Source organism: Pteropus medius, unplaced genomic scaffold (assembly GCF_902729225.1).
Source record: "Pteropus medius unplaced genomic scaffold, Ma_sr-lr_union100, whole genome shotgun sequence".
Lineage (NCBI taxonomy): Eukaryota > Metazoa > Chordata > Mammalia > Chiroptera > Pteropodidae > Pteropus > Pteropus medius.
Genome location: NW_024354503.1, coordinates 5477767 through 5490031, shown reverse-complemented (window position 1 = coordinate 5490031; position 12265 = coordinate 5477767). Strand labels below are relative to the sequence as shown.

At 37.3% G+C, this 12265-nt stretch overlaps 1 protein-coding gene across 2 annotated transcripts in view; it reads right to left on the bottom strand.

The window, feature by feature from the left end:
- The window catches only part of WDTC1 (WD and tetratricopeptide repeats 1), a 58448-nt gene that overhangs the window by 33274 nt on the left and 12909 nt on the right, over positions 1–12265 (bottom strand). For both annotated transcript variants that reach the window (XM_039854534.1, XM_039854533.1), the window contains exons 2-3: positions 9278–9425; positions 7751–7834 (exon numbers count right to left, since the gene is read on the bottom strand). In XM_039854534.1, coding sequence (XP_039710468.1) covers positions 7751–7834; positions 9278–9325 — 132 coding nt within the window. In that variant the 5' untranslated portion in view covers positions 9326–9425. The remainder of the gene's footprint in view (positions 1–7750; positions 7835–9277; positions 9426–12265) is intronic.

The following is a 12265-nucleotide window of genomic DNA, read 5'->3' as shown; positions in this document are numbered from 1 at the left end:
GATAATAAAGTCCATAGTCATCAACATAGTCACGATGTTCTTTATTATGAACATCCCACCCACACTCACCTCACCAACCTCATCTGTCATCCTTCCACTTGTATTCTGTGACCATCTGTTCTCTTGAACTGAGTACCCTTTACTCTCTCTTGTATCACTTATATGCTATTTCCTCAGCCTACAACTTTTTCTCTCTATAAACTGCGCCCCCCGCCCCCACATCTAGCTAGCTCCTTCCATCCATCGCTTAGGTATCAACCTAGACTACATTTTTCTTAGGAAACTGAGCTGAGATCTCTCCAGTGCATCATGTTTCACTAATCTGTGAAATTTCTCAGAATGATAGACACATGGGAGACAAGAGATTGAGTTTGGGGAGAGAACAAATGTTTCTTGAGCATTTTGTTTGATATAAGAGTGAAGTAGTGTGATAGGAGTATAAATTGGTATGAACTTTATGAAAGGCAATTTTGGTAGTATTTGTCAAAATCACAGACCTACTGTGACCCACTAATTCCACTCATAGGTATTTATCCTATAGATATATACCCACAGTGCCAAATGATGTTGCAAGAAATAATGCTGTACATATAAAACATTATAAGTAATTTACATGTTCATCACTAGGGCAGTTTACATAAATTATGGTACATTCACATAACAGAATACTCTGAAGCTAAGAAAAAATTGGAAATTAGAAATATCTTTAAATACTGATACAGTGAAATCACAAAAGCACATTTCTGAATTCAAAAAGGAAGGTACAAAGCAGTTAATATGGTAGGCTAACATTTGTGAGGAAAGGTGAGAATTTTATGCATAAAATTCCTCTAGAAGGATACTCATTAATTATATTAGTTGATTCCAGGGAAGTAAGTTAAATGGCTGAAAAAAAGAATGGGAAGGAGACTATCTTTTAAACTTTTAAAATTAGAAAGATGAATGTTTACCTAATCGAAAATAAGTAAGTAAAAAAGGAAAGAGTCTAACAGTCAGATGCTAGGTTAAAAAAAAAATGTTTAAGAGGTATCATTCATGTCATCCTTCTAAACCTCTAGGTCAAAGAAGAGATGCTAGTGGAGCCTTTTTGATTCTGGTAAAATGAGTAGTTTTAGATCATTATTTAGTTAAAAATCTGAAGTGCCAAGATTTTCTAATATAAAAGAGAGAAGAATGCAATGGGATGGATGTACTTCTTGATTCGGATCTTCCTTAGGAAGAAAGAACTAGGAACAAAACAATTAAAGAATTAAGGCGAATGGAAATTGGTCACAGAAAACCAGAAGATGGCAACTTTTAGGAAAGATATATGAAAATTAAAGAACATTAGCTCAGCAAAGTAGATTTTTTCAGAGGTGTGGAGAACTGGTAGGATAAATACAATGGAAAGAACATATAAAGTCATCCAAATTAAATTGGATGCTTTTTAAATAGGCTTCTCTATGGGTACAAATTCTACCAATATACAGGAAAGGTAGCAAGATACTAGACTGGCTAAATTCTGAATTTTAAAGTGACTCAAAATGGAAACTAGACAGTCAAAAGGTAAAAATCTGGCCAGATTATTAAGATGGGAAGCAGAGAAACAGTATGGTTGAACAAGGTTAAGAAAGTTAACTCTAGTGCAGAAAATTTTTTAAAAAGCCACAACCAAATCGACAGGTTTTTAGTGAGCATCTACTAAATTGTTCAGCACTGTGACCTACAAGTTCTCTTTAAGTTTCCTTTTGCATTTTTCAAAAGCATACAAAGTAGTAAGTTAGGAAATCCAGGAAAAAAGTTTCCCCCAGATAATAAAGAAGAAAACATTACAATCAATAACCACAAAAAGAAAGAAGCCTTCACTGTTGACTTTACTTCTTCTATACCACTCTCAACTCCATTAATCACTTTAATGCCAAAGATCAACTGTTGTTAACCAATATGGGGTCCACAATGGGTAGGAAATAAAACAAGGGAAGGAAATGACCTAAAGTGTTTTAAGAAGTTAGATGCCATCAAATAAGAAACTGAGGACTGGAGTCTTAGGAAACTTTAAAAGCTTTCTAAATAACAATAACAGCCAATATTTGAGAACTACATACCATGAATTTTAAGTATGCTGGGTACTGTGCTAAGTACTTATTTATCCCTCTTCATAAACCTAAAAGACAAACAGGGTGTGTGTGTGGTGGGGTGGTGTGGTGGTGGTGGTGTGTGTGTGTGTGTGTGTGTGTGTGTAATCCTTTACAGATAGGGAAATGGGTGCTAGAAGTTAAAGACTTATCCAAGGTCATAGGGCTTATGATGGCATTTTTATGCCATTTTTATTACTATTTTGGGGAGGAAGAGGTTACGAAAAGGTCTCCCCGCTCCACCCCCAAACTAGGAAAGCGAGAAAGAAGATAGCCTTTTGGGGGTTAAGATTGTAAAAATCAGTACAGTTGAGCTTGGCTTCCATGATACCATGTTCTCCTCAGGTTCTCCCACCTCTATGCCTATTCTTTCTGTCTCTTGTGGATAGAAGAAGAGAAGAACTAGGTGATCTCTAAAACACCTCGGTTCTTGGTCCTGGGCCCTATCCTCTCTCTTACTACTTTCTCCTCAGGCGATGTTATCCAATCATGCATTTTATGGCTCTAGGGACCAGTGGGTCTCAAACTTTTTAGTCTTAACACCTTTTTACACTATTAAAAATTACTGAGGATCTCTAAAGAACTTTTATTTATATGGATCATATCAATTATTTATCATATTAGAAATTAAAACATATTCCACATTATTTTCATTTCAAATATTAATAAAATGATAAGTTAACACATTTTAAATGAAAAATAACTATATTTTCCAAGACAAAAGGATTTAATTAAAAGAGTGGCACTGCTTTTTTGCAAATCTCTTTAATATCTAGCTTAATAGAAGACAACTGGGTTCTCATATCTACTTTTATGGTCAGTTACAATATGTTATTTTGATTGAAGTATATAAATAAAATCCAGCCTCACAAAAATAAGTAATTGGAATAAGGAAGAGTATTTCAACAGCCTTTTCAGATAATTGTAGATATCTTTCTTTGATACTACACAGAAACTTGGAGAAACAATGGTTTCTTAAAATTACAATGTAGAATCTGAAACCACATAAATGAACTAACTATTGTTACCTTGCTACATAAAAACACATCGGTCTATTTTGCATTATGTATGGCTCTTTTACATATATGATTTTGTTATGTCATACATTGGTTATTTTCAACAGCTACTCACTGAATTTGAAGATCTTCAAATATTAATGTTCATTTACAATATTGTTGACATATGTTAATATCACCACAGAAAGTCTGTTAAGTATTGAGAATCTACCAAGCTTATGGTAGCAGAGACACACTTTCGTTTATACACACACACACACACACACACACACACACACACACATATATAAAATTTTTTTTTACTTACAAGCTCAAATTTTATCCTGGGCAACAAATACTGTCAGTTGTTTTTCTTGCAGTGATAGATCATTTCATTCATTTTTATGAAAATGTGTGCCAAATACCCACATTTGAATAACCATAGTTTTCATCTGCTAGTCATTCTTTCAAATGGTGTTCTGTGAAAAAAGTGGCTAGTTGAGCTTGCAACTCAAACAACTGCACAAGTGCTTTTCCTCAAGACAACCATCACAGTTTAACATGCGGCAGCAGCACTTTATAGGTACTTCCCATCCCAAAATACAGACTACTAAAGAGATCTGTACTTAAGGGTTGAAGTCTAATAAAATTAATAATTTTTATTGCTTCATATCAAGGTTACTTTAAGTAAAACCGGCTTTTTTAAAACTTTCATGTGCATGGGTGAATAATTCAATGACAGTTTGCCGCTATTTGTCTTGATTCATGCTAAGGTGACGGTAGATTTACTAGCCACTTTTTTTTTTTTTTTTTTGGGCAAATTTTTAAATGAATTAAACTTTTTTTTCCAAATAATGTCTTAGTATTACTATGAAAGTAGTCTGACCCCTTTAGATTCCTTTGAGAAGGTCATGGGAGATCCCCAGGAGTCTGCAGACCACATTCTGAGAACTGCTATTACAGACTATCTTCACATCAATGACTTTCCAGTTTTGATTCCGGTCTATGCCTCTCTCCTGATCCCAGACCTCCTGAACCCTGTAACAATGACAGAGGTCTTTGCTCGCATCAAAGGCCAAGCCCCCTGCTTGCACTCTGAATCCCATTCCTGCCAGCTTCCCCCAGGTCTTTGCTCCTTCAACTATTCTGTCCTTCTGTATCAGCAATCCCTCCCTCTCTCCTCAACACACAAACATGCTCTAGCATTTCTTCTCATTCTTATAAATCCTCCTTTGAGCTCACAGACGCCTCCGGCTACTGTGTCATTTTTCTGCTTCCTTTTGCAAACAAAGTTCTTCAAGAACTGTCTACATAACTCAATAAAGCTGGAAAACAAAACCAACCAAACAAAATGACTTTGAAGGGAGGAAGCAAAAGGAATAAAAAAAAAAAAAAAGTCATTATTTCTCCAATCTCCTGAAATGACTCCCCAGTGGTTAAAGCCAACCAGGAGACAAAGAACAAGAGAGAACACTGATGTATCTATGCAAGTCGGCTGCCCAGGGAGTGAGCAGAAGAAAGGTAAAAAGCAGAGGTAGAGGGGCAAGAGCAGGTAACTTTTATGGTTTACTCTTTTTACTGCTTATATCCTATCTTTCCTTTCATCTGGGGAAAGATATCTATAATAAATTTATTTCCATCACCCTCTTAAAAAAAAAAAACAAAAACAAAGAAAAAGAGAGTTGTCTACTCTTGCTTCTTCACCTCCAATTCACTCCTCCACCCTCCAATCTAGCATCTCTTGCCACCACTCCAATAAAACTGCTCTGTTCAAGACCACAGTCAACGTTTTGTCCTCATCTTACACAGCTTCAGAAGCACTGAGTACAACTGACCATTCCTTCTTTCTTGAAATACTTTCGTTACTTTGCCTTTACACTCTGCTCGTTTTGTTTCCTTTCTATTTCACTGACTGCTCTTTCTTGATCATTTTTTTAAAAAAATCTCCTTAACTTGTAATCAACTTCTGAAAGCTGGAGTGCCTCAGAGCTAGGTCTTGGACTCAATTCCCGAAGGCTCCACGGACACTGGAAGTCTCCAGAGTTCTCCCTAAGGTCCAGAGCTCTCTCCCGATTAGTATTACCAACTGCCTGCCTGACATCTCCGCAGCTATCCAACAGGCATCCAAACCTAACATGTCTAACCTGTTTCTCTTCCAAACTTATTTTTTCTCTCAGTCTTCTATCTGCTCTTACTTCTCTAAGTCTCATAAGAGGCAGAGCTGAGATTTAAACTAGGCCTCTCTCTCCTTTTTTTAACATCTATACCTGTGTACATCCCTCTATATTCTGCACTGCTCCTGCAGGTCCTGAGCAAGGTGGCCTTTAGGAACAGTTCATCTTCACATAATTGTTTTCAAGTTCCAGACCTTGGGAAACAATACGTGAGATCCTGTTTTGTATTCATAGAGTTTCCAAGTCCATTCTGGACAAAGTTATCAAACCAGGAAGAGATGGTAAAGATAATGTGGGCTGGGTGGAGGCACAGCCAAAAGAAGCCCCGCCAGCCGGGGGTCAGTGTCTACTCAGCACCCACCAGCACAGAGTTCCTCAACCTTAGCATGACTGGCATTTGGGGCTCCATAATTCTCTGTGGTACATTCTTCGTTGTCCCGTGCATTGTAGGATGGTTAACAGCATCCCTAGCCTCTACCCACTATGTGCCAGTTGTACCCTTCCAGTTTTTGACTACCAAAATTGTTTCTGGACATTACCGAATGTCCCCTTGGAGATAAAATCTTCCATGCCCCAGATCCAACTGCACTTACAGGGAAGTACTCTGAGTTATGTTCTGAAGGAAATAGAGAGAAAAACTCAAAAAAAAAAAAAAAAAGGATAAATAATAAAATATATCAAAAAATCATGTTTTCAAAGAATTTTTAGAGATATGGAAAAATAATCATGATATAAAAGTATAAAATAGTTTACCAAACTGTGTAAATCAAGGTTCTCCAACCCCTGTGCCATGGACCAGTACTGGTCCAGTCTGTGACCTGTTAGGAATCAGGCTGCACAGCAGGAGGTGAGCAGCGGGCCAGTGAGCGAAGCTCCATCTGTATTTGCAGCCGCTCCCCAGCTCTAGCATCACCGCCTCAGCTCGACCTCAGATCATCGGGCATTAGATTCTCATAGGAGCACCGGTCCCTGGTGCCAAAATGGTTAGGGACAACTGGTGTAAATGGTATGAGCCCCATTTTACAGGGAAAAATTTTATATAAAAATGGAAAAAAAAAACAAAAAACTGGAAGACTTAACAATCATAATCGTTATTTTATTGAATTAGCTTGCTATGTTCCAGCCACTGTATTAAGTGCTTCAAACAAATCTTCTCATTTAATCATCACAACAATTCTCAGTTATTGCTCTATTTTACTGATTAGGAAACGAGGGGTAACTTGCACAAGGCTACATAGCTGTGGAGAAGACAGGACTTGAAACCAAATTTACCAAGTTCCAATGCCTATCTCTTAACAGGTATTCTGCTTCATAATATACAAAGGTAGTGTATCAAACATTAACAATTCTTATCTCTAGATGGTAGAATTAAAAGCGATTTTGTTTTCTTCTTTACATTTTTCTGTCTATTCTATATTTTCTACTATGATATTTATCACTTCTATAATCAGAAAAAAATTTTAAGTACAAGTTGTGAAGGCTACTTAGTAATATGGAGAAAAGGATTATTATGCGTTAACTTAAAAAAGATACAAAATTCAATGTGAAGTATGATTACAATTATGTAAAAATATGCAGGAAATAAAAGGAAGTATGCAAAATGCAAATAGGAATTTTATTAGGGCAGTGGCACTAAGAAGTAATTTTTACTTATCATTTCCATATTACTATCAATATAGTTATATTTTATAATAGATAAGTTTGTATTTAAAAGCAAGCTATAACAATCATCTATAATCTCACTACCTTGAAATAACACTGTTAACATTCAATAAATTTCCTTCTAGCCTTTTTCTAAGACCCACGCAATCACTTAAAAACACTAACCTGAAGGAAGCAAAGAGAATTTTTACTCAACAAGCAGATAACATTAAGTTGTAAAGGAGGACTAAAAGTTGGATTCAAAACATGACCTTGACGAAGAAAAGGAGATGGAACTAACAGAGTGTCTCTGTGTCAGTGAAAAAGTGGAACTTCTGGACTGAAAGCCTAGCTCTCCATGGACTAGACAGGACAACACTGGACAAGGTGCCTGGTTTTTCAAAACTTGTTTTGTTGTTATTGTTGTTTTTGTAATATCTACTCCCTACTTACCTCCCCACGGCCTTTCTTTGAAGCTAGCATGAGAAAATGTGTGTATGTGTATGCAAACACATTAGAAACTAAATTCTTGTATAAAGTTAAGAATCATTATTGTCCAAGCCAATAGTAAAAACAGTGGTATGCAATTCAACAACCTTTCCAAGCAAATAATATCACCACAAAATAATTCCTGTGTGACCATATCAATCACTAATCTTGATTCAGATTTACCTGCCTAATAAAACTGCTGGAAAGGAGAGGTAACTTTCAGCTCTGACCTGCAGAGAAAAACTTGTTTATGATCTGAATAATGCCAATAGGAGTCTGCAGACAGAGAACGGAGAGCTGGCTACCTGCATCTAGGGAGGCAAACTGGATCTCTTACCTGCAGCTCTGCTTCCAGGCCCAGCCGTCTGATAAAGGGGTCAGTGACGTGGTAGCGCCGCTCAAAGCTCAGGGCACCCCGCTCCTAGGGAACAGAAACAAATGCGTAGTTTCATTGATTTAATTCAGAATGATTGACTATGTGCCTATTACATACCCAGCACTGAGCCAGGCACCACGGGAGCGATAAGAAATTGGCCTGCAGGAGCTTATACTATTCTTGGGCAGGAATTAGAGAATAACAGAATGGTATATAATTAAACATTAAGTTGTGCTTGTTGAGTTACCAAAAAAAATTGACAAAAGGGAAATAAAAAATTGGAAACAAAAAATAGAGAATGTTTCCATACTTAGGTTGGATAGGGTGGGAATGATATTTAGGACTCATAGGGTGAGGAATATAGGAAGGAAAAAAAATAACTTGCATGGTCCCTCCAACTCCGTAATTCTGCACCTCTAGGAAATGGTCCTTGCCCTTGAGGGCTACCGGTCTAATGAAATCACAAAAAAATCCCATATACAGACAAAGTTCCAAACAGATTCAGGGATGCAGAGAAAAATATACGAAACAGACTAACATGCACCGAGGACATGGCACACACAGTGGCATACACTCAGTCGTTCTAGATGGTGACCACAGCTTACGCTGCACACCACTTCAATTTGAAAAGATTTTTAATTAAAATTTTTTTTGCACTTAACCTTTTCAAAGAACTTTCTCATGTTCTTTTGGATTTCATTCTCAAGATCTGTCTGCAGGCAGACAGACATTATTATCTTAACATCATCATTTAACATCACTTAACAACATCACTTAACAGAAAATGGAGGCACACGAGATAAAATAAAGTCAAGTCCTACTGGTAGTTAATTAGGGCAATGGTGAGATTAAGCTCCTGACCCCAGCTTGGGGTTCTTACTAGAGAAGTATATCATGTCTTGGTTGAACCTCTTCCATCAAACCCCTGTGCTCCTTTGAGGAGGGTTTCCGTGACAAAGCCTGGGCTACCTCACTGAATGAACTTGACTGCCCAGTCATCCATTCGTCTCACAGTATTGGAGCGTCTTCTGTGTATATCCTGCAGAGGTCAGGTGCCGGCTTTAGTACAGAAGACACTCAAAGAAAAGGGAGTCTAAGCTGAACTGGGCCTAAGACTCCCAGGTTCTGTTACATGTTCGACTTAGCAGCTGGAGCAACAGGAAGAAACTATATTTACTCCTGCTGCTCTCCTCCTGCCCACACACATACACAACACGTGGATGGCTCTTCTTTCACCAGCCTCTATTAATCTCAGCGGCCCAGGTACAAGCACTTGGACAGAGGAATCTCCATGAATTCCATGTTCTTAGGTAAAGGAATACGGGAGTCAAGAGGCCTTGCTTGATTCTAGTCCGGAGTTGCCACTAATTAGCTATGTAACTTTAGGCAACTCACTGACTCTAGACCTGTGTCTTTGGATGTAAACTGAACCTGTGAGAAAGAAAAGACCATGATCATGCTCTAGTTTAGATGGTATGGGCTGCTTACCTTGATCTGCCTACGGATGAGGTCTCTAGTTATGTTGACTTTTGCCATCTTCTCTTAATGGATTCAAAAGAAGGAAGCTATAGAAGGGTCTTCAGGACCCTTGAGCATTCCAGCCAAGCCCAGGTCCACACGACACACATTTAATTACCTGGGGGAAAAAAATCATCAAAGCTTATGGGATGGAATAAGGTGGCTTCGGAGTCCTGATTTCACCCCTAAAATAGCCCACCAGCCTAATCAGTGAACTGGCTATATTGCCTCTGATTTACAACATGGCTCTTCTTTCACCAGCCTCTATTAATCTCTACAGTGATGAAGAACCTCTGGAGGGTGGAAAGGGTGGTGGTGGGGAGACAATGACTCACAACCACAGAAGTACTGGAACAAACATTGAAGGAGTCGTGTATGCTTCACCAGAAAATGGGGAGTTGGATATGAGTATGAAGGAAGATGGAAGCGTATCCTGAAAATAAGAACAGGGCACACAGCAAGAAGGAGATCACGTTTCACTTGCTCACTATGCAACTGTGACAACCAGTCTGAAACTTTTAATTATGTTTCAAATCCCTGACCCTCAGCTTGGCTTGCCCCCAAACCAAATCAGTATCACAGACAGAACATACAACCCTCTAACAGATTCACAGAATCAAAGAGTGGACAGGAGATATAATGCTGTCCAAGATCCAATCTGAAAAAGAACTCCCACTTCAACATCCTGATAGGCAGGCTTTTGATCTTACTACCTCTCAAAGCAACCTATTTCTGTATTACGACTGATGGCTAGAAAGACCTAGTAATCTCATTTCTGATAACTTACCATAAGATAACACAAAATGTAAAAAATAAAAGAGTGCCATGCCCAAACATATTCATCACAGATTTTGTAAAAGCAAAAAAGTTAAAGCCACTCAAGTGAAAGAAGAGTTAAATAATGTATAGCCATGTGAAATTATGCAGCATTAGAAATGCTGCTTATGAAGGAAAAAGGTTTATATGACATCAAATGTTTAAATAATATGATGTTCTTTCGATAAACATTATCACAGTTATGTTTAAAAAGGAAATATTAAAAATAATAATAGCACACAATGCAACATATATATATACATACATACATATATATATATATGTATGTATGTATATATATATATATGTATGTATATATATATATATGCCTTGATCATTTGTACAACTGAGACTTACTGGATTTCATTAACCAACATCACCATAATAAAAAAAAAATAATAATAGCTACCTTTGTATAATTGTTTTTTTCTACTTTTTGACATTTTCAAATTTTTTTCCACAAAAGCACATTAATTTTGCAATAAAAACAAACACTAGAGAAAAAATGAAGCCCTAGGTTTTCAAACAAAGTTTCTGTCTCCTGTTATTTTTACCTTTTGGTCCTCGTTCTACCGTTGGAGCCACATAAGAGGTCTCTTTCTCCCCAACCCCTTATTTATTATTTTCCACCTAAATCATTTTTGTGAAATTTTTAATTAAAAATTATTGAGGTGACATTAACAAAATCAAATGTTTCAAGTATATCATTCAACAGAAAGTTGTATATATATATGTTGCACTGTGTGTTCACCACCCAGAGTCAGATTTCCTTCTGTCACCAAATTATTTGACTCTCTTTACCCCTATTTACCTCCTCCCTCCCCCTTCTCTCTGGTAACCATTAATCCACTGTCTGTGTCCATGAGTCTCTGTTTGCTTGTCATGTTTGTTTGTTATTTTCAATTTTATAACCCCTATGAGTGATATCATGGGGTTTTCAACTTTTTCTGTCTGGCTTATTTCGCTTAGCATGATTATCTTGAGGTCCATCCATGTTGTTGCAAATGGCAGTATTTCATCTTTTCTTATGGCTAAGTAATATTCTATAGTATATATGTACCACATCTTCTTTATCCAATCATCTATCATAGGACACTCCGGTTGCTTCCATGTCCTGGCCACCACGAACACACTGTTATGAACATGGGGGTGCATTTATCTTTGCGGATGTTTTCAGGTTTTTTTGCTGGATCATATGGTAATTCAATGTTTTGCAGATTCCTAACACACTCTCTTGAAATCACACCTTCTCCATCTGATCTGTGAGTGTACTTTTTTTTTCCCTTTGGCATTTAACCACAAATGGAAACTATATAAACATTATGTTACTGCAGAAATTTTTTTTCTTTAGTGGTAGGCACATAGTAGGACAATGAAAAACCTTGCTGCCTGATTTGCTGTTCCCATTTAGCCAGAGTTCTTTGGAGCTTATGCCTCCACGATCTATTCTGGGATCATAAGCTCTTAAAAGGATAAAAACTTTCCTTACGATGTGGAAGCCATCCAGCATTGCATCTTACTGAGCATCACCAAGGATGGAAGTCACTGGCACTATTTAAGATCACAAAACCTGTAAGCACGAGGGCTTCTGTCGGGCCAGCAAGTTAAAAATGTGAATTTGAACAAACTGACAGAAACTAAACACTGGCCTGCAACTGTGTTTATGGCCCTGGTTTGTGAATAATGATCAAAGCCAAAACAACAGTAATTTCCCCCATAATTACCAAGAATATAGGTGAGGCTTATTATAATGGAAAGAACACCAAACTCAGCAAGTATATCTGGTACTAAGTAAGACCAGTTATGTGGCTTGGATCAAGTCTCTCAATTTCCCCAAGTAAGCACTCATTCCTGTGACTCACAGATACAGGAAGCACAGGAACAAACACTGAAGCCATGTACACCTCAGCAGAAAAAGGCTCATTCTTCCCCCCCCAACGCCTTTTTCTTTGGAAGACTGCTGGGAGGGTCAAATTAAATAACATAGTACAAAATTTTTAAATTTTATTTGAAAAATAATATAAGTAATTTATCTGCTAAGAAATAGTAAATTGGCTAATATAATTCACTTACTATATACCAGGAATTGTGCTAAATGCTTTACATTTATTCATTCATTTATTTATTTAAGAAATGAGCAAA